The sequence below is a fragment of the Pogoniulus pusillus genome, chromosome 24 (genome assembly GCF_015220805.1).
Source record: "Pogoniulus pusillus isolate bPogPus1 chromosome 24, bPogPus1.pri, whole genome shotgun sequence".
NCBI lineage: Eukaryota > Metazoa > Chordata > Aves > Piciformes > Lybiidae > Pogoniulus > Pogoniulus pusillus.
Window position 1 is genome coordinate 13,737,157 of NC_087287.1, and position 27,159 is coordinate 13,764,315.

At 43.6% G+C, this 27,159-nt stretch overlaps 1 protein-coding gene across 5 annotated transcripts in view; it reads right to left on the bottom strand.

Annotated features, from left to right (window-relative positions):
* Positions 1 to 592: 592 nt before the first annotated feature.
* Positions 593 to 27,159, bottom strand: part of DENND2B (DENN domain containing 2B) — a 128,191-nt gene continuing 101,624 nt past the window's right edge. For 4 of the 5 annotated variants that reach the window (XM_064163686.1, XM_064163689.1, XM_064163687.1 and 1 more), the window contains 9 exons: positions 27,021 to 27,098; positions 24,158 to 24,298; positions 21,044 to 21,192; positions 6,171 to 6,348; positions 5,215 to 5,256; positions 4,168 to 4,279; positions 2,599 to 2,838; positions 1,704 to 1,790; positions 593 to 1,347 (listed from right to left, as the gene is read on the bottom strand). In XM_064163686.1, the coding sequence (XP_064019756.1) occupies positions 1,313 to 1,347; positions 1,704 to 1,790; positions 2,599 to 2,838; positions 4,168 to 4,279; positions 5,215 to 5,256; positions 6,171 to 6,348; positions 21,044 to 21,192; positions 24,158 to 24,298; positions 27,021 to 27,098 (1,062 nt within the window). In that variant the 3' untranslated portion in view covers positions 593 to 1,312. Of the gene's footprint in view, positions 1,348 to 1,703; positions 1,791 to 2,598; positions 2,839 to 4,167; positions 4,280 to 5,214; positions 5,257 to 6,170; positions 6,349 to 19,955; positions 20,503 to 21,043; positions 21,193 to 24,157; positions 24,299 to 27,020; positions 27,099 to 27,159 lie in introns of those variants that run through there. The other variant, XM_064163690.1, reaches the window with a different exon arrangement.

A 27,159-nucleotide genomic window follows, 5' to 3' on the forward strand; every position in this document is an offset into this window, starting at 1 on the left:
TCCTTAGCTGTCAGACTTGACAGTGTAACACAGGACCTCATGTGTGCAGTGCAGAAGGCCACGCATGGCACGCTAACCATTCCTGTTCCTCACTGAAGAGCCTTCATAGAAATGAAAGCATCACCTTAACAGGATGCAACTAGTGCAAAATGAAATGTAGGTGGCCAGGTTATGAAGAATTTGGGCAGAAGCTGTCTGCCACAAGCTCCTCAGAGCATTCTACTCTGATCATGCACCAACGTAGTCCAAAACCAAGCTGACAATACTACAGTTCAAGAGCACTGCCTATCATACAATGACAGAAAGAAATTTGCTGCTTAGCCAAACAAAAAAAAATTAAGAGATGATTTTGTCAGGATGAAGTTAACAGAACAAGATTATAAAATGCTTTGTCTCAGCCATAGTAAAAAATGTTGAGAAAAAAAGCAACTGCATGTTGTGAAATAGCAAACCTTGTAAAAGACAGGTTCTCAATAAGCAGTTTGTACTTTAATTACAAATTAATTTTAAAAGTCACAGGAAAGTTATGAGTTTTGTAGCTACTCTCAACATCAGAAACTGGAGAGGTTTGCAATGAATATGAACAACCAGGTGTATTTACAGAGTTTATTAGAAACCATACATACATTAGGAAAGGATGTACTGTACCTACTCGCTGCAGCTTGCATGTCAAAGAACTGAGATCCCCTCAGGTTTAGCAGTCTTAGTGCAGAATGGATTACAAATGGTTTACTGACCAGAATTCAAACCCTGTGGAAGTTTCATATTGTGAACCAAGTACCTTATTATCAAGTTACTTTGTTGTTTCTCTTTCTTTTAAAATTAATTAGGAAAAAAAAAACATAACTCTGGCACATGAAAGCAGCCCCCATGTGTACAACCTCTCCCACATACCCGAGTTCATTCACCCCCGCAGTATCCAGGCATCAGTGTAGCTCTCACAAACATCCCATGAAGTCAGTGGTTCTGCTGAGACAGTCAGCTGCACATAATCAGCTATTCAGTTTTGCACCAAGCATAACTCAATCCATACTAAAGAAAAAGAAGCACCTGTTATTCTCAGGAATATACAAATATTTACCACCGTTTTCTTTGCTCATTACAAAATGAGTTACAAAAGCTTACAGCACATTATGTACAAGTTCTATCAAAACAGAGGAGCCATCATTGGTACACTAACAGCACTGGTCATCACTTAAAGCCGCCATCAGCTTGCTCCACTCTCCTCCCGCATCGAACTCTGAAATGCTACAACTGTCTCAGGTGCAGCATCATATGTAGTCTTTGGGTTGGTTATTTCAGCAGAAAGGAGTCAGTTCTTCTTGTGAAGGAACTTCATTTTGTTTCCTAAACAGAACACACCATCAGTGTTTATTATCTGCGGAAAAGCCAAAAGGTACTCAGCAAATGGGTCTGACTTGTATTGTCACTGCTGTGGAGTAACTCTTCTACTTAGTGTTGCAGGGACAGCCAACTAACAATCCTTAGTTCAGCTGTCTCCCTTTTCTCCACCTTGGTTCCCTTGCCCTCAAATTAAAATGGAAGTGCTAACCTGGATTAAAACTGAATCTGGGTTTCTCAGCTTTAAGTATGCTGTCACTGTTTTCACATTTTGTCACACACAACTTGCCTATTCGATTTACCTCAGGTAAGGCTTTGTTCAAAGCCAGTAATTTCAGAAATACATCTTAAGAATTTCTCACCAAGGCCTCGCAGAAACTTGTTTACTCCACTTTGTTCTGTGTCTGGAAGCTCCTCCAAATACTGTTCAACCCGCTGCTCGAAGAGCCCTGTGGAGAGAGGAGACAAGGGCGCTAGGCCTGGCTAGGCTGAACATTTCCCCCGCCCCTTTGCACAGTTCCAACTATTCCACCGGCCCTTGTCCCTAGCGCTGTAAAATGCACTACCGCCAGGGCCTGTGCTGTTTCATGCGGCATCGAGGCAGGTACGCGAGCGCTGAGCGGTACGTGCTGGCCCATCCCTGCTGCCCGCTCCGCCCGCCCTCCGCCCCGTCGGCCACGCTACCCGGTGCCTTGCTGCACCTCCGGGACGGGCCGGCACCGCGCCACTGCGCCCGCCGCTCAGCTGCTGCAGCCTGGGAACCCGCCTGCCGCCACTGCCTCGGCAGCTCGTCAGGCACGGTCACGGCCGCCACCGCCTCACGGTCCTGGAGCACCGATCACGCACCGGGCCCCGGGGAAGGCTGGCAGTGAGCTAGGCCGGACCCCCGCTCCCGCCAGTCCTGCAGAGGGCGCTGCAGCGGCGGCCCCGTGACCGAGCCGCAGGGCTCCGCCTCGCCGATGCGTCAGGCTTTCCCTGGGGAGCCCTGGCAGCTGAGCCCTGCGGGGGTTGCCGCTGCGCTGTTCCCGGCTTGCTGAGTGTTTTGAGGCGCTCGCTGTGAATACTGTGGCTGAAGCCTTCGTGAGCCCACCACCACAGCCCATCCTCGGCCCACACAAAGCAGACAAACGGGTTGGGAAGGTTTGTCAGTCACGGTTTGTGACGGTTTGTCGTGTCCCTGCCAGTAGGCAACGACACTCAGCACGGGACCCGTTCCAGCAGGTGCAACCATGCTGCGGGACAGAAACCCACCCTTACCTTTTGCCCTGCATTTTCTCAGCTCTCTGTCTTGGATGAAGCCAGCAAACATTTGGGATTCCATGAAAACTTCCAAGAAGCGGCGGATACTCTTGGAGGCCACGGATTTACGGAAAGCCTCCCTTTGGAAGGCACGCTCTCCTTTTTCATTCTGGGTTAGGAACAGGGAATAATGGCCAACTGTCTCCACAAAGAATCGGATAAAAACCTCAGACACTAATCCGTTCAGGGTATTACATTCTGCAAAACAGGGCAACAATGAGACACCAAAATCAGCTGCTGCCAGAGCTGTCAGCGATGTCACCCAGGTGGGGACAGGTACTGTCATCTAGCAAGTTAACAATCACAGTATCACCAAGGTTGGAAGAGACCTCACAGATCATCAAGTCCAACCCTTTACCACAGAGCTCAAGGCCAGACCATGGCACCAAGTGCCACGTCCAATCCTGCCTTGAACAGCTCCAGGGACGGCGACTCCACCACCTCCCCGGGCAGCCCATTCCAGTGCCCAATGACTCTCTCAGGGAAGAACTTTCTCCTCACCTCGAGCCTAAATCTCCCCTGGCGCAGCCTGAGGCTGTGTCCTCTTGTTCTGGCACTGGCCACCTGAGAGAAGAGAGCAACCTCCTCCTGGCCACAACCACCCCTCAGGCAGTTGTAGACAGCAATAAGATCAACAATGCCATGCTAATGACTGAAAGGTGTTGTACTAGCTCCCTGCAGGCTGCGATATACATCAGGGAGGCTCACAGCTTTGCAATCAAGAGTACCAGTCTACATAACTGGTGTTCAGTTTCCAAGAGCCCGTGAGAAGTACAAGCCTTCGGGAAAGAGCTCAGAATATTAAAAGTTTTGTGGGTGCTTCATGAAAATTATGCCTCGTATTTTAACTGTTGAGTAATTTTTTTTCTTGAGAAGCTTCTGAACGCACAGATTTAAAAGGGTTTTTCTCTGGGGATAAAAAGCTTTTAAGAACAAGAGATCAAAAAGGGTATGTTGTAGAATTTGGGGCTTCATAATTCCTGAGACATTAAAACAATTTTACACGTGTAACACTAGAAACAAATTTGAAAAACTAGATAGGGTCCTGTTTCATACCGTTGAACCACAGGCATTTACATTCACCCAAGGCTGTTTGCTTAATTGCTGGAGAGAAATATGAACCTTCAGAGGCAAGCCAGCCCTTCTTGCACTGAAACTATTTTCCAGAGGTACCTGCTTCTCTCCCCTGAATACACCAAGCGCCAAGAGCAGCTCCTAACTCAGACACACCCCAAAGTACATCTAGTTATCTGGATTGAATCAGGGCCAAGTTAACTGCAAACTTCTGCACAAAGGTTTAGTTACTCATGAGAGTGCATGTCATTTAGAAAGACATTAAAACAGACTGCTAACAATGGGTTACTGTGGGTTGATGCTATCAGTCCACTCCCTCTGTGTTCAGAGCCTACCTTTGATGGTACAGAAAGTATTTGAATACAGCAGTCCCATCTTTCTTTCTCATGGATAGGAAGTCACAATGCCACCTACATGTGTGTTTATGCAAGTCCCTTTTCCAAATGAACTTACCATCATCTGAATCACTATCTGAATCCTGATTTATTAGTTCATTCTTTCTCTCTAGAGCCTGCTCCAGAGCAGCTTGCAGTTTTCTAGGTAATAGTGTGTCTTCATCATCCATCTGACAGAGGGAAAAAATAGAAACCTTTAGGCCACGTTAATCTGTGTGGCAACTACAGCAAATACTTCTGCAAGTTTAAAGTTCAGAAGTATTTCATATCTACTATGAAAAACCTATGTGCAACTGTCATATTTCTAAACAAAATTTGTCATGTTTAATGAAATTAAAATCAAGAATGATAATGCAAAGAGCAAGGTAAACATAGAGAAACTTGGAACCAGCTCTTTCCATGACAGAGTCTAAGCAGGTGTTTTTCACTAAATACACATCGTGCCAAGCCTAGCTGCATGTACACACAGCTGCTCGAGTTCGTTTTAGGCTGCTGCTTTGGTTCTTTACAATTGTTTTCACTTATATTCCAGCATATCTGGTTTTCTGGGTTTCCCATTATTGCTCTTTTCATGTTCTTTAATGCTTGTTCAGCAAAAGCAAGCAGACACAAGAATCTTAGCTCTGTAACCACTACGCACCAGCTGTATCTTTTGGGGGATCATACAAGATAGTTACTCACCTACCCTGCAGATTGGTAATTTTTTTAGAACCATTTAGTGCCACATTACTATCAGGAGATGGTGATCTCCCTCTTTACAAGGCCACATGAAACTGTTCTTCAGCTTTCCTCTCTCACTCAGTAGCTTTTCTCTGCAATTTTTGTCCTCTCCACCTCGAACAGTGACTTTTCTTGATAGCAAGACTTTAATATTTTTGAATCTTTGTGTTGTGAATACAGTTTGTTATTTCTTCTGCCAGTTACAGCCTTGGTCCCTTTTGCAGGTACTCATTTGCAGGTGATGCAGAAAACAAGCACTTCTTTTTTCTCATCTCTTTCCCACTGCATGATTCTTGCCAAATATCTCTAATCATGTAAAGCTAATCACATTATAAGAGTAAACAGCTTGTTAGACTGCATGGCAACATTCTGAGCTGTACTTTACCTGTCTGATGAATCGATCAGATCCCAGGTTAACCATTAAAGCCTAAATAAAAGCAAATACTATAGTGAAATATATCTGAAGGGACAGGAAACATTCATTTGTGTCTGCTTTTTAATAGTGAAAGATCATCTGAACAGTCCCAAGCCTCAACATTAATAAAATTCCTACTGGGAAACAAGTTGTGTGCTTTTATGTAGAACAAGAGGAACTTTTTATTTAGCATTTACCATCTAATTTAACATAGTTAGGTACAACACATCATGTTAGGTTAATATGAAAAAAAAATTGGTTAGGTAGGCCTTTTTTTTTCATAAATCTAAGCAAAATATTGCCAAATATTTTTGTTAAGGTGCAGATATAACAATTCAGAGGGGTTTAATGAAAACAGTGTCATCTGAGGCAGCAGGACTTCCAAAGGGCAAGGGTGTGAAATATTCACGATGATGAAGCAGCAAAGGTGAGAGACAGAGCTGGTGTGAGGAAGCAATGCTAGAGAAGTGTGAGAAAAACAGAGCAGAGATTCACACGGGCCAGAGGCACAGGGAGCCTTGAAAGTGAGCACAAGAAAAGAGGATTTTCTTTTCTGTGCTGGTTATGGCTTCACACACAGCTTCCATTAGCATGAATAGGTGCGATAGCAGATGGCACTTCACATCTTCCTCTTGTTCCAGGCTCAACAAAATGAGAACAAATCAACACATTTATATGTACCTATTGACCAGATTAACACTCACTTCTCTCTGTCAAGGTGCCAGAGAAGAGAGGTGGAATAAACAGAAGACTAAACCTACTACTGTGGTTTTACCAAGAGGCAGTCACCCGTGAGAATTAAGCAAAGGAAAAAACGAAGAGGCAGATTGAAAATTAAACATGTGAGGATTTGTGTGTGAATGCAGGCCCTCTCCAGGGAGAGGGCTGCTTAACTTTAGGCAAAACATTATGATGCCCACTCCTACCTCCTCTACAGGCAGCTCCTTCAGTTTAGGCAGAGAACTGGACAGCAGTCCCACCAGGAAGGGGGTTGGGCAGCACACGATGTCAATCATGGATGAAGGCAGAACAGGAATGAAGGTGTGCTGCCAGGAGAAGGGGTACAGCAGGGCTACTACGGCATGTGAGCAGCTTGAGAGAGTGCTGGAGGGAGAGGAACAATCATGTTAGCCAAGGTTCTTTTTTTCCAGAACAACAACCACCTGCTGATAAACTTAGCATGTTAAAATGGAAGGACAGCTCAAGGGGCTGTCCTTCCATCACTTGTAACTTCAGGTAGCCTGGGTCCTCTCTCAGTCCTTTCCACTCTATACTGTACAGTGTGGTTTCTCCTCCCATGCTATCCTCCAAGTAACTTGAAAATAAAGGTAAAAAACTAGAATCAATTTGTTTCATTATAGCAGTGAGGAGACCATTTGATGTAGAAGACAAGGCATAATATTCCAAACAGTACTCAATAGCAGACACATTGGATGAGGCTTAAATCCAAAAGCAGCTTCAATTCTTAGCTATTTTAAACATGTCAGTAGTAAAACTGTGTAATACCTCCTCAGACACAAAAAAGAAACCCTAATAATATTTTTCTCCAAGGAAGCTGAGTAAAAGCAAGACATTTTTAAAAGTTTGTGTATTTTTGCAACAACAGCAACATTTGGTTGGTTATTGGCCAGCACCAGTGGTAAGAGGTCTTAACCCTGCCCCGTAGAGTACTCTGAAATCCACACTGGTATTAAGGCTTGATTCCATTCATAGAAAAGGTCTTGCATCCATTGCCCTTCCCTCTGCCTTTTACAGTCACGTGGTCTCCAAATGTTAAAACGAAAGGAGCATCACTGCCAAGCTAGTTTTAGCAGCATGAGAACAGAGACAGGCTCTCCAATTCAGAGCTTTGCTTTTGGGCTGAGATGTTGATCTGCTTTTTGATGGCTGAGGATGACAGAAATTTGGCCTTTCACCCAGCCTAGCATGACTGAGACGATTTTCTCACAGTGCAAACTTCTGCTGTGCTTAAGGTAGTCACAAAGAACTGTGACTAACTAACTCTTTCAGAGCTGTTAGTGCTGGATAAAATGCCGGTTTCTTCTATCGCAACACTTAGTGAAGACTTTAGGTGGCACCAGACCTCCACCAGAACAGCCCTCATGAGCATTTTCAGTTATGGGTTATTTCCAGGCCAGGAGAAAGGTTTCACCTGTTTGTTCCCCATCAGTGATTAACCTTAGAAGCTTGTTGAATGGGAAAAGTGAGAACTGGAGGACAAAGAAGGAAGAGGTTAGGGAAGAGCAAATGCTGTCTTTCACTGCGTTGCTGTACTTGACATTTCCTCTTAAGATCCATCAATCCCAGCATGTTTGTGCAGCATGTGTTGCCTGACATGCATTTCCTGTCAAGTTATGTACTTCTCTCCACTTTTTTAATGGAAGGCAGCAGTGCTGTCATTGCCTCTTGTTTTGGTCTTGAGTGTCTACCACAACAAGCATAGGATGTGTTTCCGAAGAGCCATGGGGCATGGTACGGACTCCCAGCACTTGCTCAAGCTCACATTAACAACTGTGGTATTTTCAACTACTACAAATTCAGTTGCTTTAGCTGAGTGACTAAAAAAAGGGCCACGTTAAGCTAAAAGCAGGAAGACAAACATTCTTCTGATCTTCAGTGAGAACTCTTTTCCTTTCGATAGAAAGCCCCTTTGTAAGTTGTTGTTTAACACGCAGCACCGTGACGTAAATCAGCCCCTGCATCCTCTCCTATGTGCTATTCCCACGCTGGGGGAGGCTTCAGGCTCCAGCCCAGCACGCTGGTTTCTCTTTCAGAGCTTTCCTGGGAGCAGCTGGCTGGGGCAAGGCAGCAGCTGAGCACAGCAAGCGGCTGTGCAGAGGGGCGTCCAGCGGCAGCAGCCTGCACTACTCCACCAGCATCCCGTGGGTCATGCTCTTGCCCCTGTCCATACCTTGCCCTGTGCATTTTAAGGCTCTGCATACAGTTTTTCAAAATTCAGCCTGGGAGAATCTTTCCCTATGAGAAATCCCAGGCTGACCCCTACAAAGCACTCTCTGTGAGCTTTGGGTCTCCAGCACCTCCTGCTGCCCTCCCTCACTGCTCATGCAGAGGGCAGCTGGAGTGCCATGAGCAGTTCCTGTTTGTTCAAAGTGCCTCTGCCTCTTTCTGTAACTGGAAAGATCCATATTTAGGAAGGATACACATCTCACTGCACTGTGAGGTTTTTACAGTCTGGAAAGTAAACTCAGAGGTGAGGGATGTAAGGGATCCCCAGTTGAAATCTCTACAGTATGTATCAGATCCTCCTTTTTTTTTTAAGCTCTCATTCATGAGAGATGTGTTTGGTCAATCTGAAAAACAAGCCCTACCCTGGGAAGCCAAGTCTGCTCTGGTTTTTCTTTGCAAGATGTGCAACCCACACATTGTTGCATTGTTCTTGTTTGGATGAAATGAGAAGTAAAGTCAGAAGATTTTTTTTTTTCAGGTGTGTGAAGCACACAAAGTAAAGCAACAGAGTAGTCAAAGAAATTAGATTTCCAAGATATTTTCACTTTTAATGGTCTAGGGCAGCTCTGGTAATCCAGAGAGCTGTTTTTTTTTTTTTTGAGAGTGGTCTGTGTGGTTTTACAGGAATGCTGCTTAACATTCTAGCTGTCACTCTACTGGAAAACACTTCTTATATTAGCCACATGCAGGTAATTTTATACATGGGCACAAGAAACCAAACCATTGCACGACTTCCATACTCACTTCAGAGGGGAAGTGCTGCTGGAGTCATGCACAAGTGGGAGACAGGCTATGATGGGCCCTGGGCACCCCCATATGGCCTGGGGCCAGCACTGCCTTGGTGTCTGCTTCCCTCCAACACATGGGCAGTGCCACTGCCCCGTGTCCACAGCACTAACAACCAAGCTCTCATCCTGCCTCAGGGATGGGGACTCCTCTGCTGGCCTGTGGTGCTCTGGCTGCTGAGGCAGCCTTCTGCCTAAAGCCAGCAGCACCTCTCTGCTTTGTCAGATGCAAGCTGTCTTGCACACATGTCACTGTACACACAGAGTGAAGTTCTGGCTGTGAAAAGGTGACTACATTTGCAAGTTTTGTGGGATAAGAGAATTTTCATACATATGCAGGGCTACTATCTAGCCATACGACACAGCCTGCACCACTGAATTCATCCTATTAGCCTGTACTAATCCCACTTGTTTGCTACAGCAAAATTAGTGAATGGCATCTAGAAAATCACCCAGTTTCAACTGATTGCAAAGCACAGGCAACCCACACTTCTCCTTCCAGCTTTTTTCCCCCATGGTTATAATATTGTTTAAAATTATTTGCCATTCACTGAGTTTTTGGTTCTTCCTCTGCCTTTTTTCACTAGTCTGAATTTAAAAAAAAAAACCAAAACCAAAAAACCAACAGCTTCAGTGCTTGATCTGAAACACGTCCAAAGGAAACACAAACTGAAGGCAAAGAGGCTGGCATGCAAAACTAAGGGACAAGACAGTGACTGGCTGGACTGAATGACACAAGCACCAGGGTGTGGATAAACCAATGGAAAAGTGGATAAAGTTCTGTCACACACAAGTTTCCTCCACAACCATTACATTTACCTGTATGCAAGAGGCTGAATATTATGATCAAAGATCCATTTATTTCTCTTCAACTCAAATTAATTCCAATGCAGCAATTTATCTGGACACTGGTAGAATATTTCTAAGGATTACAGAGCAGCAGGAATTGTAACGAGTTCATGCCTGGCTTCTCCAATTAAAACAAAGCATGAGAGGACAGGCAAAATACTGGTTTGGGCTTCGATTCAGCAAAGCATTTCAGCACAATTTAATTATTTCATTATTCATTTCAGCACACTTTCAAAGTATTTCATTATGTTGAAATGCTGCTGAAATGAAGCCTCAAAGACCTTTTCTTTTTCCATTTCTTTTTAATGAAATCAGTCTGCAAGCACGCCCACAAGACGTGATAGCCCCCTTTGAACTGTGAGTACCCTGCCTGCTCCCTGAATGGCTCTAAAGTCAGCCTCTCCTCACCCAGGCATGTTTCAGCTTCTGAAATTTGAATACATTTTTTTACCTTTCAAGAAGCCCTTCAGGGGTAAAGCAAAGTACAAACAATCCTTCAAGCCTCTATAAGGTCATTTGGAAGTAGATTGTAATTTTTTAAGCTATTAAGTAATCTTAATTTAATTTTACAACATTATTAATATATTTATTAAATTTATAGAGAGAATAATATGATTTTTAAATTAAATAATTAGATTTCAACCTCCTGGATTGAGAATTGCCTGCAGCAGAATCTGCTGGACTCATCTTCATGTGGGGATACACAGAGAGAAGGCCTCCCCTGCCACTGCCAAGGCGCCTCTACTGACCTGACCTTTGGGTAAAGCTGTGAGAATCTGGGTAGCCTCAGGAAGTTTAGGATGAAGTGGCTGCCTTCCCTGTCACTAAATCTGACCTTTCTCTAGAACAAGCAATGAGATGCTTAACATCAAAATAGTGGGTAGATATTACATGGAAATTTGAATGAGTTCAGACTGTAAAGGCCAGAGTAGTATTTTGCATTGTGATTTTTTTTTTCAAGCAAACAATTAAGTGTGAGGTAAGCTAAGAGTTGTGACATGAGGTCATCAGTAGCTGTCCTCAAGTATTCAGCTAATACGGTGTCTCTGTGGAATACATGACATCTTTCCTTTCAGGAAACATGAACAAATCTCTGTGTACATATTTTAGGTTACTTTTTCTCTTGGAAAAAAGAGAGAAGGTCAGGGGAGACCTGCCCATAGAACACTCTGCTCCTACTAGCTAAATAAAACAGGGAATTCCCTACTGTAAATGTGGTCATGACTGAGTGCAACATGTATAATTCATGGGAGGATCATGATGAGGCAGCTCCACTTGGGCCAACTCAAATACAGCAGCCAGTTCTGAACATTTCATAACTTAATCATTACACACTACCACAAATGCAGAGACTGTCTGTAGCTGCAACCAGGTAAAGAGCTCTCTATAGAGCAAATGAGAGCTCTCCCTCATCTCTTATGGACTGTAACATGTACTGCCCAGTCTTAGCAGTGAGCTAACAACCCAGTCTTAACCCAGAAGTCGGTGAAAAGCCCTCACTCTGCACAGGAACCTGAGATGGGGAAAATACTATTCAAGAAATGAACATCTCTAGGACGGACAACAGATCTAGCAAACCAGGAACACTGCTTTTGCCTCCAGAGTCCATCCGCTGCTTCCTCACCTCCCAAGCCAGGCTTGCCTCCCACAGCAAGCAGCAGCCTGACACAGAAGTGAGAACCTGACAATGCTTTTGCCAAGGGTGAAAGACTGAGCAATCACAGTGGCTGTCCTAATATGAATGCTGTCACATTCACTGCAAATGACCTTTGTGCTATCTCGGCGATACCGCTAGCAGGGAGAGCAGGACACAGACTGAGGGGGAAATGCATATTTTCCACATCACATCAGCCCCATTATCAGTTATTGTCCTTTACAGAATCTTTCTAACCATGCCTACACTCAAGAGTGTAGCTACATAACCCTCAGACCCCCCTCAAATGGTGTTTCTTCCCCCCATGACTACCCAAACCTTGTTTTCCAAGAAATGAGTCACACTTCAGGTTTTATCTGGTGCTTTCTACAGTGCAGTCTGAGAAAAGCCAAGCCTGTACAGCCCTCATAAAACAACTGCAATGTGGCTTCACCTGCCTGGTGAGAGCAGTGCTGCAGTTCCTTATCAGTAGGGCACCAGTGAGAAGCTTAATTTTGGGATACAGTCCAGTGGCTGCCAAAGGTGAGTTACAGAGTGCTCAGGCACCATTTCCTCTGTGCTATTGATGGTCCCAGGCAGGAGGCTTTTTTTCCTTTTTTTATGATGAGCATAGTGGTGGCAACACAGTTTCTGGACTTGTCAGTCTAAGTAATTCAGCTTTTCAGTGTTCTAGAACTCATTAGGGGGTGTTGTCAAAGAAGTAGTAAGTGCAAGGTTAATTCTGAATATACTGAAGCCTTTTTCTGCTTGTTTTTCATCCAAATATTGCAAGACAAAGTTTATGCAATTTCCAAATGTTACCATCACTTGACACAAATCACTAAATTATTTTACTTCATTAAGAGCTGCATTTTCAGAATCTAGCTCCTCCCTTCCTGGAACACCTGAGTGACAGTCTGAGGTCCCACAGATAACCTCCAAAGCACAACAGTGCCTCATAGCACACAGAAAAGTTGCATTGCACAGAGCTGGGAGATGTAGACCAGGGCATGCACTGTCTCTTGGAGAACAGCTTTGAAGTACTTCATTTTAAAGAAAGAGGTGATTACAGAAGAATGTGGTTTTAACAAAGACAGTAATTTTTGTTTCTGTAATACTTGTGTGTAAGAGGCATAGGAAAGCCCCTGAAGAAAGAGACATGCAAAGTGCCCTTCAGAACAAGGATTTGGCTTTTCAAGCAACTGGCATACAACTGTACTTCCCAGAAAGCTCAAGCAAATGGGATTCTTGGCAAGAAGTCATTGCTTCGACCTATCAGCCACCTGCCCAAGCTTCGTTAGGTGGTTACCAGGAAAAAAAAACCCAAAACATTTTCAAGTAGAAAGTTCTCCTTACTGCCCACAGCCTTATCCAGTCATATCCTGCAGCAGAGCTTCACAGCACAAATCCGTAACAAAAGTGATTCTGGCCCAGGTGCTCAAGAGGAATGTTAATGACTTGTTCTTTCCACACTAGGACCTTTGGTCCCACCAGTCCTTGTTAATGTTCAGACTGGTGGTTTCAGATTTGCAGGCAATCATTGCGCTATTAACAGCATGACAGCTGTAAAGTAGGATGAAGAATTTTTCTAGGTAGCAAAAAAGGAGGAAAAAGCCAATCCTAACCCCTAGTCCTTCTAGTTCAAAAGCTGAAAAGAGGGAATCTGTCCAAATCCTGTTGTGGAGAACTAGAGGCAAGTTGGGGAAATGTTGAAACTTACTGCCATATGGTCAGTGTGCCATTGGGCAATCCAGAAGAGGATTAGTGAACAACATGGTCATCATCTTATCCATTTCCTTCCATGAGGAAGGAAAGGGAATTTTGTTGCACAAATCCTAAATGGAAAACTTAAGTTTTCCTGGTGTAGAGTCTTGACCAAAGCTTGAAGTGGCCTGAATAAATGCCACTGGAAAAGAGGGCAGGAGGAAAGAAGGAAAAGTAAAAATCACATAGAGCTGTACCCTTTTGTGAGGTGGCATACTAAAAATGCCACTGAAGGTCACTGCAGATTAAAAATGGCACTATTAGATTGCTTTTCTCTGAGGCTGCAGAATCTTAAACAAGCCAGAGACTTAGAAAGTTCATTTTGCTTCTTGGGCTGTGCCTTCTGCCTGACAGTTTGTTGCCATCTATGTACAGCTTTTCTGTTGGCATTAGTCATCACACAAGCTAAACACCAAAGAAATGTAATTCACGTGGTACAAAATGCGAGTATCTCTTGAGAGGGGGGAAACAAAGTGCCAAACTTATCTCAAAAGTCCTCAGAGACAGCTCTGCTAGTTACCTTAAACCACCAATTTCACATCACATTGAACAGTTGTAGCGTTCATGCTGCAAGACAAGGCACTCAGCATCTTGCAGCACTGGGCTGCTCACAAATGCCCTGCTCAAAGATTGCAAGCTGTATTTCGCTGGGAAGAAAGAAGCAGGACATCAAGAATTTGCAGCTCCATCAGGTCGAACACTCAAATGTTATAAAAGATTTAAGGAGGCTTGCTGGTTTTTTTCTATGTATGTTTCTACTTAGTGATACCTCAGAGTGCAGCTGGGCTGAGAAAAAGTCTCACAAAAAGGAAGTGACTTCAGGGAGGCAACAGAGACTCAGACTCCAGATGCTGCTGCTGCTATGAAGGATGAAGGGAGCTGCAAGCTGTTCTCCCAGAGGTAAAGCAGGGGTGGTCTGCAGTTCTAAATCACTCCTCAACAGGGGCTGATTTGGCTCTCACTGAAGGAATGGAAACTCTGGTTAGCTGCATGAGAAATGGATGATTTGCTGTAGAATAAATTCTGTCTTCTAGGCATGGTTACATAGTGGATAGTTATACAAGGACTCATTCCTTCCTCTGCAGAGATAGGTGGAAGAAATGCTCTAGCTTATGGTGAACATCAGACCAGACAAGCACAATAATTCTGACAGTATTAAGAAAGCACTGCAAGATCTTTGGATGAGAAGATACCAGAAGAGATGTCAGCCATCCATACTGTCTTGAGTTTAGGTGTAAGATCTGGGAGCTGTTACGCATCCCACAGGCACAGTAAGTTTCTCCTCCTTCAGTGCACCACTGTTAACTATAAAACATCTTTCCCTGAAACAAAGAACTAGACTTGTAGCTCAATACAGGACTGTGCCAGATGTGACCAAGAGAAGACATAGTTGTGTCTCCTGCAGCCTGTGCTCAGAAACAGTACAGACCACTTAGAGGCTGCTGGTTTCTAGCATGTGTTGTCAAATTTCTCTCATGTTGGTTTTATTTTGTGTGTGTGGAGAATTCTGTGACAGGGGAGAGTAAAGGAAATCTTTATTAGTGGCCAAAGTTCAGTTTGTTTACTGAGCAGACATTCTCTCTTTGTTCTAACACATGTTTTTATCTTTTAACCTGCAGGCTGGCAGATTTTCCAGGCGTTGCAGTGTGTCAGACTGGTGGAGGGAAGCAAGCATTCCCAGGCAGCAGGTGAGCCTAGTTGGGCCTGTCATTGCCTTGATTATACAAATTATATCCTACTTTTGTTAATTAAAAATAAATAGTAAGGAGCTTTCCCTTTAGTGATCTGCCCAAAAGTTTAGCCTTTGCACTTGACCTTTCTTACAAGGCTAAGGAACAATAGTTTCCTCTTACTGCCAAAACACTACCACTTACCTCCTACTTAAAAATTTGTGTGTTTTCACTTGAGCTACATGATCATGCTATGATTTTGTCTGCTGGATTAAAAGATCCCTAAGACTGTTTTTTCTGGGTAGGCATTGAAGCTGCCCTTCAGCTGATAACTGTGCTGCTTTCTAGTGTGGCTTCAAGTCCCAAGACAACAAATTGAAATGTGAGGACAAGCGGCAGCTCTCCCCAAACATCCTGGCCATAACATGGACAGCCCTAAACTGTCTCTGTCCCTGAGATTAGGGAAATGCCTTTGTTTGTTCTGAAAGCCTTTGCCCTTGAACACGAGTACTCTCTGCTCCCTTTTTGCTCTACGAAGTTAACAGAGACATGCCTGCGAGATGACTTGCCCCAGTATTTACATATTTATGCTTCTGTCCTTTATTAGTCAGTGCTGCTGCCTGCAGCCTAGAACCTTCTGTCAGGTCTGGGATCTGCCTGCTCTTTCTACTGGAAGACAGGATTCCTCCTGGCAGTCCAAAATGCTTTGGGGAGGTTAGGGAGGATTTTGTCCTTAACAGGATTGAAGTTTTTGACCCCTAACAGGAAGAGTCTTCCCCCCTCATAGATGCCTAGCTTCTGCTTGTAACTGCACCTCTTGGATTCTGCAGATGGCAGACTGCTGCACCACGTTGGGCCAGGGCAGGTGTGCTGCAGAAGGGCAGAGAAGCACTGAGGGAAAAACCTCCCCTTGGGTAGACAAAGTCATCTGTGTTCCTCTCTAAGGCAGGAGGACACTGAAGTGCAAGAACTTTAGTAGCACTGAAGTTTGCAGTTCTCTAACGTTGCTTCAGTCTCATTCTCTCAGATCTCCTTTGCACACAGGTGAAAACTTGTGAGTTTATTCACAAGTTTACACTATCTCATGAGATCCTGTGAATGAAGCTGGCTCATACCTAAGGATGTGCATAACTGACACTTGTTAGTGGCAACACCACCCTGAAGTGTGCCCATCTCAATGCTCCTGCTCAACTCCAACCTCAGCATCCTGCTCTGCCCCTCTCCCAGGACAGTAGCTTCATTTTAGGGTGCATCTCCATGATCACCTATATGGTTTAGGAGTATAAATCCCATTGCTGTCAACTGTGAGACTTTTTTACCTTGAGGCTCATCTGCTTCACCAAAAGCAGCTGAAATATGTCATATAAAAACAAATTTCACAACAATGAAAAGCTGTTTTGTCTTTTACAGAAGCATTTTATAGCTCTTAAAGCTTCAGAAAGGCCACTGAAAGGAATATTTTAGGACTTAAGACCCACAGCAAAAGACATGACTCATCCAAACACTCCCACTGACTCCAGTTGGTGTTGGTCTTGACCCACATGTGAAACACGAGCAAAATGCGCTCAGAATCCTTCACAATACAGTGGATTAGAGCAAGAGTGGGTTTTATTTATGGGAAAAAAAGGGTTATAACAAAGGGACAGTGAGATGCTCAAGGTCTTCCTTTCATCCTCTCCAAAGATTCAGGGGAAAAGGCAGAAACTGTTCTCACATGCACTGATACATCACCTCCTCAGCAAAAACATCCTCCCATTTGTTTCCCTAGCATAAAACTAAAACAAGCAGATGAATAATTTTCTTCCAGTGTTTGTTTTCTATTTGTTTTCTGTTGCTACCTTTGTGCCTGCAGCAATGCCAATGTTCCCTGAGCCCCAGAAGCCACTGGGTTTGTATCTGCTGTTTAGCTTTTAAAACCCCCAGAGGACAACACTAGAGCAGCTGGCAGTCATGGGACTTTTTCAGAATTGAGGTGAACAGTGAAACTCTTGGGAACATAAATAGGGGCTCTTAGCTGGGATGGGGACTGAAACTGGGACACAGCATCTCAGCACTGCTTAGGCCACACCTTGAGTACTGTATCCAGTTCTGGGCCCCTCAATTTAAGAAAGATGTTGAGGTGCTTGAATGTGTCTAGAGAAGGGCAACAAGGCTGGTGAGGGGGCTGGAGCACAGCCCTCTGAGGAGTGGCTGAGGGAGCTGGGTTTGTTCAGCCTGGAGAAGAGGAGGCTCAGGGCAGACCTCATTGCTCTCTACGACTACCTGAAAGGAGGTTGTAGCCAGGCGGGAGTTGGTCTCTTCTAGGCACCCAGTGACAGATCAAGGGCACACAATCTCAAGTTGTGCCAGGGCAGATTTAGGCTGGATGTTAGGAAGAAATTCTTCACAGAAGGAGGCATTACCCATTGGAATGGGCTGCCCAGGGAGGTGGTGGAATCACCATCCCTGGAGGTGTTTAAAAGGAGGCACTTAGTGCCATGGGTTAGTTAATTAGAAGGGTTAGGTGATAGGTTGGACTTGATGATCCTACAGGTCTTTTCCAACCTGGTTAATTCTGTGATTCTGTGATCTCAGTTGTGCTTTCAGCAGATGTTTGAGGAACTGGAGCTTTAGATTACATCTTTATTTATTATTATTACTGTCATTGTCATTTTCACTATTATTAGTTTTTCTGTTATCTTAATTTCTCTTTGTCTTCTTGACCCTTCATGAGAAACCAAAATACTGAAAGGTCACTGCTTACCTTCAAAAACTAATTTTAATCTGCCAAATAGACACAAGGATTTGTTTATCAAATTTCAAGCAGAAAAAAAAATATATATAAGTAGCTTACTGGGGAAAAAAATTCCCAGGCCTAGCCACATAACTAGCCCAGGCAGCCTCACAGTCCTGTCACTCAAATCTTTACTACTGGTTGGGTGTTTTTTGCTGGTAGCATCACTTTCTGCCTTGAAAAATGGCAACTCTACTGCACAAAGATCAAAGACTGTAAATTTTCACGTTCTAGATGCTATGAGAACCATAAATAACAATGTATTGAATGAAACTCACTTCACTAGGCAGGACTTACCCAAACATGTACAAGGTGTGAAATCACTTGTTGCTTGGAGACCTGTTAAAACAGGCAGCCACAAAAGCCCATTGCATTGTTTGAAGCCTAAACCTCAACATCCTCTATTTCTAAGCTGCTTTTTTGGGTACATGCAGAAATCAAACCCTTGTAAATATCTTTTTAATTTCCTGCTCTCATTCTTTGGGCCCGCAGACTCGACCTGTAAGATATTTCACATGTTTCACTTGGTTGTTGTTTTGTTTTCTCCACATTACTGCCTTCAGCCGGGATGCCCATAAACAAAATCTGCATCAGACAAGGCAAAGGTTCCAAGACAGACAGTTACTAGCTCAAAGACAGAGTGTTTCATTTTAGCCTTCATCCCCATTTAAACCACAAAAGCCTCAGTAAGTACTGAATTTAAATCCACTATCACTCTCTGCAGGCCCTTGTCAAAGAACTCATTATTAGTTTCTGGTTTACAGTACCTCCTAGATCTCCATGCTGAGAAGGGCCACACAGTATCCAATAGAGCTGCATGCACACACAGAGCAAGAATTCTGCTCCATCCTGGATCCCAGGATCCCAGGCAGATCAAGCAAAAGATAAGAAAGAGGAGCTACTTTTCCTGAATGTGTCACACAGCAGGTTGCAGGGTTCAGAATGAAAGCTTGAGATTCACAAGCCTTAATCCAGGGCCTTACCTAGCACACTGGAGCTTGTCATACTCTTTTTAAACAAAAGAAATTATGTGTATATAATAGAGGGTACACACAGGTATAAAAAGTATATGTTTGTAAGCCTTTTGATAAGAAGGGTTGTTCCCCTTTTTGCAGGAGCAACCACAAAGCTTCATAAGCCTCTTGGATCCACCTGAATCCTCTCCCTTCATGTGCTAATGGCCCTGAACCCAATGGCTTACTCTCATAACAGCAACAAGAGCTGTTGCAGAAGAGTGGAATGTCTGAATATGTACTTACCAAAAGGGATCTTCATCCTTTTGTGTTCTAGCTAGTGTTGGTGCCCTATTTCTGTGTGCTAAAAGGGAGAGCAGCAGGACTTTGCCTGTAGGCAGGATGCTGCCATCCCCTGCTCTGAGGCCTGTAGGACTAGGCAGCCATCAGGAGAAAGGAAATTGCAAAGACAAGTCTGAGCTCCTAGCTTCTAGTCAGGCTTGCAATGTGTATAAAGCCCTGGTTGCCTGATGAAGTCCTGGGTTACCATGACCTCTCAGCATTGATAACTATTTTCCAAGCCAAGCTGTCTTGAGTGTGTCAAAGTGGGCTTAACATTGCTTCTTTTCTCCAAGCAATGCCCAGAAACATCATGTGCCATTGCCTAGGCCAGCTATCCCAGAGGAAAAACCCAGGGAATAGCTGTTTTTTGCTCTAGCATTCACAACTGATGATGTCTCCTGCCATAAGCCACCCCTGGAGAGCTGTGCCTGTAGTCCGCAGATCAGGGTACCCTGCCAAACCAGGACAACACACAAAGGAATAACTGGGAACTCTGAGGGAGAGGAAGAGTTGGTGGCAGCATGGCACAGACCTCGTTTTCTCTGTACCATTTCTGTGATTTTCCACTCAAATCCCTGTGCCATTTGAAGGAACACAGCCCTATGTCATTCTGAGTTACAGTCAGACTTGTGGCTGCCACTAATTCTGCAGAATTAGTGTTAAAATAGAAACAGACAGAGCAATGTAATTAAGCATGCTGTAGGAACAGAGTCAGAAGGAACACACCAACTGTACTTTCAAAAGCCACCTGCCCCATACCCATGGTGTGACTCACATGCCTACCGAAGTGCTGCAGAAGCCCTGCTCTAGCCACACACGTCTCACAAGGCATTTATGGGAAATTAAGTCATCCCAAATGGTCATTCCAACTGAGAGTTACTGACAGAGAAAGGATGAAAAAAAATGTTCCTGTTGTTCTGGTCAACAAAAAAAGACTGCTAAGGAAGTAACTTTATAACCTGAGAAGGGTCTGCAGCTTTAAGAAATTCTCCCCTGAAGGTTGTAAAGCTTTTACTATGCAAAGTATTTTTGCTATTATATACACTGGCGGCCACTAAGGGCAGCTATTATTGCTGGCGGTCATTCAGAGAAGGTCGGGGCTGATAAAGTGCTTAACAGAGTTTGTTTGGGTAGATCCATCTGTGTTTCTAACCACCCATACAGTCTTTTGTGTCCTTTTAAGAGATGCTGGATGTTCCCAAGTCTAATAAATTAGAGTCTTTATTTGCCATCTTTTATTACTTCTCACGCCACAGCTAAGAATGTGTTCTTCACGAGTCCACGCTTTTCTAGAGCACACAGGCTTCTAGAAAAGGGATGATACCTTGCTGCAGGGCAAGGCTGCTACACAGAGCTCCTGTTTCCTTGGTAAAGGCCATATGGACATGCAACCTGTTGCTCTTACTCCTTACACCTTGGGATAAGTTCATGCCTCAGAGGAACCAAAGACAGGAGACTGCAGTTGAAGAGCAGGGAAGCAAAAGGCATGTTGAAAGGATGTGGCACAAAGCCCAAGACGGATCTTTGGGAATGAAACATTTTCAGGTCACCTGAGTGTAAGGGAAAATATCCTAACTAGTTGGGATGGACCATAGTAGCAGTCTTTACATTCCCACTGGATGGCTTTGGTGCACGATTTGAAACCTATAAACTCTCCATGCTGCACGGAGTAAACCAGGTGAACTCTCAGCACCCCAGTTCCCTGCCTGGCTGCACTGCATGGCCTCAAGTTGAGGCATCTTGGTGACAAGCTCTGCTACAGTTTATGAGTACCCTGTCCAAAACCTGGAATTAAATTTTGCTAGCATTATCTTGCTTCTAAACACTGTGCAAACATTTGCTGGCTATGAAGCCCGTGAGCATTGGTATTGCCATTTTACAGACAGGAAAGTGAGAGCAAGAGGCTTGTACCTAGTGACAACTAGCAAATGTGTGCCACAGCTGGTGCAAATCACTTCCATTGATGGAACACTTATTTAAATGCTGCAGTGGGAGGACAAGCAAACTTTCTTATACACAAAGAACTGTCCTGAGCATGCGCTTCAGGCGCCTTTGCCCCTTACCTGAGCTTATCAGCTACAAAGATCACTCGCCGCTCCAACAGGAGAGAAGCAAAGATCCTGATGATCTGGCGAACGCTGAGGCACTTGAAGAGGCATTCAAAGTCCACGTGTTCCAGGCGTGAGTCCATGGGCCGCCGCAGCTCAATCACCTGAATGCATCCAACAAACACCAGTCAGCACCACTGGACAGGGCTGACAGCACTGGGGCACCTGGCCCTCCAGCCCTGGCTCTCTAGCACCACTCCACGCTTTCCTGTTGAGGGGACAAATAGACCCCCGTGCTCTTCTGCTCAACTGAGGCTGGAGGCACAGGTCTCCAGAGAAATGGAGCATTATACACTTTGCTATCAAGCCATTCTTCTTCCCAGAATACAGTGGAGTCCATGAAATCTGTAACAATTTCCAAGGGAAGCATAACTCTGCCTCCTAAACACCTCGCCAGAGGTGTAAAGCTTGGCCGAGTCAAATATGAAGCAAGTAAGTAGAAGCAGCGGAACCAGAAGCTTACCAGATTAAAATAGCCATAAAGACAAAGTAAATTTGGTTATAAACTTGGCTAACAAATCAAATTCACATCTAGGTAGAAGTCAGGGATTGAACTTCAAGGCCAGGCAAAATTTAAACTGTATTTCATCTTTGCTCCTCTGTGATGCATAATTCACTAGATAATATTGAAAACCTTCTTTTTTTTCATAAAGATATGTACATATATATGTATATATATACTTAACTGGGGAGTCAGGACAAGGTCTTAGATGGTGACTTGTGACATCCCTTTAAAGTCTAATTTTCATACTTCATCCATGACCTCAGGCCCTCTCCTTCCTTTTCTCAAATGCCTTTTGCTTGATTCCTTTATTATATCTTCCTTTTACTCTGCAATTGACATGCTCAGATGTGGAACTTGAAGGCAGAGGACAGAAAAAAGAAGAGGGAAAAATAACATGAAGAAGAGAGTAACAGAGGGAGAAAAATATGAAGTGCAAGAGAGCAAATGATGAACTACTGAGGAATTCAAGGAAAGAGAAGGGAAAAGGGAAAAGCTGGCCAAATTGAAGCTGTGTTGAAATCTCTGAAGACATATTAACAGGAACAAATATACATATATCCTCCTTTCCATATGCCCAAAACCCACCATAACTGTATTGCTTTAGACCACTCCTATGTTTTCATGCACATGACACCACATTCCATGAGCATACTCTATTGGTTTTAAACTGGGGTCCTTTACAAAGCCCCTCACAAACACACTGTTTTAAGGCTACTATCAAGACCACAGGATACTGGAAACAAAACCAGTGCATACCAGTTTAGTTGTAATATTGTTTGTGACCAGTAACACAAGACTGTAAAGAAGAAAGTCACTGTTAGAACAGCATTTGTGTAGTAAATTATATCTTTTAAGCCTGAAACACAGAAACATCAAGGTGCCAGAGTATCAGTGCCATTGCTCAGGTGTTGCCTCCAACAACAGTTTGTGCAGCTATGGCGTACCACAAATACCTCCTCCCAAAACACTGCCTGCCTACCTCTTTCTCATCATATTCAGGAAGGTGCCCACTTCCACTCCTTAGCACTGGGATTGCAAGCTCAAATCACCTTCATGTGCCAAGTCCTGAGAAGCTGCTTTTACTGCAAAACTTCCAGCATGAAAATCTTGCTGCGGGGTAGGATGCAATGCAAGTTATGGCAGCTTTTACAAATGCCATGGATGTTTTCTTTTGCCTGGGAAAGCCTTCTGGTTCAGTCTGCTCATCACAAAGAGATACACTGTCTACTTCCCAATTAATCATCATCTTTGTTTAGGCCAGAGGAGCCACAATGGAAGGACAAGATTCTGTTCCTAATTAAACCAGTGCATTCCATTTAAATAACGAGTTTGTACTAGCATAACAGAGAGCAAAGCTCAGCCAGAAAAGCTGTTTGTTTGTTTGGAATTATCTCAGTGCTTTTCTCTAGGAGAGTTTAGAAACTTGAGTAGTGAATAGAGAAGTTGCAGATCCACAGTTCCCAGATATATCCAGAACAAAAAAAGCATTATCAGATCTTATCACCGTTACTGCAAGCAGCCTTTCAGTTTTCCTTTGCTTCTCTGGAAGAAAATGCTCATGACTTAAACATGCCTTGCAAGTCACTTCTGCAGGGAGCCCTTTATTTTTCAAACCAAGTGATGTTACAGGCCCACTCTACTGAAGCTGGTGGCAATATACTCGGGGAGAATATGATTCAATGTAAAAATAGTAATAGCATTGTAAAACTAACCTTAAGGAGTGTAAAATAGCCCTAGAGGGGATTTTTTTTCCTGCTTTCACTGACTGGGTCAAATTCTATCCCTAGCTGCAGTGATTTCCTCTATATACTTGCCCATCTGAGTGAAGCTACTGCATACTTACACGAGGACATCCCGAGAGCAGAAACTGATGTGGCAAATAACCAGCATGCTTCAGGTTGCAAAAAATATTTAAGCAAGGCACCAAACCTGCCATTTTCCAGGAAGGCATATGTTGTACGGAGCTAGGCTTCTGGCCACTTCAGTCAGTAATAAAAGCAAATCACATCTATTACATATGCACGCACACAAACTTTTATGACATGCTTTTCCAAATGAAGACTATTTCTTTGAGGGCCAATTAAAGAGTATTTATTGCCAAAAGAGCCATTTACATGCTGCTGGTCATTCCTCCTCCTAATGCCAGGACCAGCAGTAATGAGATTTGCAATAACAACAAGCTCTTGAACTATGTAAGTACAGCCAGCATGGGAAACTTGTACTTGCTTGTTATCTCTGAGATAAAGCCCAGCAGCTCCACAGTCTGTTAACTACAGCAGGCCAGGCATACTAGGGCATTTGTAGTATGGCTTTTTTTGTTAAATATAGCTTATTAATAAATGCAAATAACAAATACTTGACAACAAATTGGCCTATCATTATCAATGGGAACTATCATTAACATATCAAGAGTGGTGTAGTTCCTGCACTTCTCATTTTGAGGGTGTGCCACCTTACATCCCTGCAATATCTGTATGTCTCCTCCTGTTTTTTTTTTGTGCTGTTTGATACTGGAGAGGTGAGGGGAGAGGTTTTGGCTTTTAGTGTTTGCAGTTGCTTTTTACCTCATTTCCAGCTCCAGGCAGAAAGGTTTTGACTTTGATTGTCTTTCCAGGTGCAGGAAAAGGTGACTCCATCAGACTCCTCATAAATGGATAAACCAAGGCAGAAGATATTCCCCTTCTCCTTTCAACCTCATCCAAGATCTGATCCATTAATAAAACATAGGAGACAAGCAGACAGAATATGTCAGCACTACATACACTTTTGAAGCATGTTTTGACCCACATGTGCCTAAATGCATGGCAGCTATGAGCTTAATTCTTCTTTGACATGCATTTTCTCACTGTTAAAATCTTAAGATTCAACTACACTCTATAAACAATACCTCTTCCAGTTACAAAACGGAACTCATTTGTGAATGCAGTCAACACAGAGACAAGGAAGAAATAAATAATCTGAAAAGGAGAAAGAAGGTAGCATGGCAAAGGGGATTTATATTGTTGGGATTTTCCTTGAACAACAGGGTGAGCTGAAAGAGACAAAGATCAAGGATCAAGACAAATCCCATGATCATGGCCAGGCCAGGCCAGCATCACTTCCAGGTGGTACATCTTTAAATGTGTATTAAGGAAAAAGACTTCCTTTTGCCCTGGCAACTCTTCCATTTCAACCGAGAGATCAACAAGAAAACCAACTCTGCCACGCTGTGATACTAGCAGAGGTTCACCAGGAAAGTGCTCCTGGAAGAGTCCTAGCCATGGTAGCTGCAGTCACGTTGCAGCCTGTGCTGAGCTGGAGCCAGCTGTGAGCAGCCTCATGAAGCATGCCCAGCTGTTTAGACTGGGTGCCTGCATTAAGGTCATTTGCTGTTTGACATGATGCAGAGCAAGCAATCTAGTTTTGAAATAAGCAGATGGAACTTCTTAGAGATAGAGAGGACTGTTATTTTCTTCTCTCTTCAGTCACATGGACCAACATTAATGTGGGAAAACTTAGCTGTGATATAATTTGACAGACCATATAGATGATAAACCTAAAGAAGATGAGAAAGCAAGCTTCAAAGCAGTTAGTGGTTTGACCTGAAATGGTGATCTTTTAACCATCACTTAAGAGGGAAAGGCCATACAAAAGCTAGTGGGTCTGAGCCAGGCATTTTCCCTTGTTTCTCTTGGAAATGCTTTCCACTGAAACAGAACATTAAAAGATACTTGAGCATAGGCTGGTGACTCACAATGATAGCTAGTTACAACAAGTGCCAACAGAGGCATTCACTGGTGCAGTTTCCCCTTCCTCCCTGCAACATAGGAAGGATCTAAGTAAAGCAAAGCTGACTCTACATAGACAGCCTGCATTCCGGTCCCTGGAGATGGCAGATAACCATAGATGAAGTTATGAATTTCATTGTTGATGTTATTTGTAGCATAACAAATATCCCCATGGAAAGCAGTAGTGAGCTATGGCTGCTATGTCCTGGGTCCTGTAGTGCTCCTGCACATGGCCAGCACACAGTTGTAACATGCCCAACACAGATTTCCTTTTCTGCAGTCACTGTTTGATGCTTTCTGTTGCTGGAGTTGGGGGCCATGTATGTGTGATATCTCTGTCCCAACTGCCTTCACAACACAAATGAGAAGGAGCATTTCAACAGAAGGAAAGTTGAATGTGCAACTGAGTGTTCAAGTTTTAGCTAGAAAAACTTGAAACCTGCTTTAAAGATGCCATAGTGTATGATTATTAGCTCATAAAAAATCTAAGGTTCTTATTAACACCAGTGCTTTACATGTTCTTGTCAACTTCATTCCTGCATAAATGAACAAGAAAATATCTGTGTGAGTTCTGCAAGATTTATCCCGAATGAAAGTCTCTGGAAAATTCATAGAATCAACCGGGTTGGAAGAGACCTCCAAGATCATCCAGTCCAACCTATCATGCAGCCCTGTCCAGTCAACTAGACCATGGTGCTAAGTGCCTCATCCAGTCTTTTTTTGGACACTTCTAGGGACGGTGACTCCACCACCTCTCTGGGCAGCCCATTCCAATGGCAAATAAAACAACATTTCTGTGAATGCTGTACTGAAATTGGAAAAGGGGAAGGCAGCCATTTGACATTAGATCTCTCATTGTTGTCCACAGATCACCAGCAAATCCTATACAATACGTTGAGTGCTCACTAGTTTTTGCAGGACATGCTCTCAGAGGAGTAGGAGGCCCTAAATTAACATCTTGAGAGAAATTTTCTATGTTAATCAATCAGAAACATTAATAGTTAACTTTAACTTTTTGTCTCACAAAGGAAGAATGCTTGTGGCTCTGGAGCTGGTTGGCAGTTAACTGTTTCTGTGGCTATTCAGTCCCTCAGTTTAACTGCAATGCCCTGCTCGCTGTCTTAAAACTCTCATCAAGAGATGTATTAGCTTGGGCAAACCACAGCAGCATATGATGCAGCTTTGGAATCTTTAATGCAGAGGCCAGTTAAAAGTTTATCCATGCTTTCCTAGCCTCCTGGCAGTTAATAGAATCAAGCATACAGAATTCACTTATCAAATAATCTTCTTTTCTTAACCTCATCATTCCACAGTGTATTGCAGTGAAAGTGGTACTGGCCCATCATCCAAACTGTGGATGCCAAGAATTACAGCTCAGCACAGAAGGGCTTCAGAAAACAATGGAAACAACTTCAGTCAGCCAGATCACACAGACACCCAGATGTTCTTTGAATCAAGTGCTGCCTCAGTCACAGAAGTATTAAGACATTCTTTGATGAACCAAAGAATCGGGATATCCAAAACAGCAACTGTAAATTACAGTTATCTCCCATCAGAGGCAGGAATTCTTCTTGTCTGGCTCATCCTTGCAGATACATCTCAGTAAACAATTGAATTAAAATGCAATATTGCAAAGAAAAAATCAGAATAACCTTCTTACCTTGGAAAATAAGTCGAAGCATCCCAGCCGGCTGATGACACAATAAACTTCAGGGAGGCGTGGGCCTTTTCCGCTTGGCTGATAACAGTGAAAAGGAGATTGAAACTGTACATTAATTTGGGGCTGTAAGGAAACACAT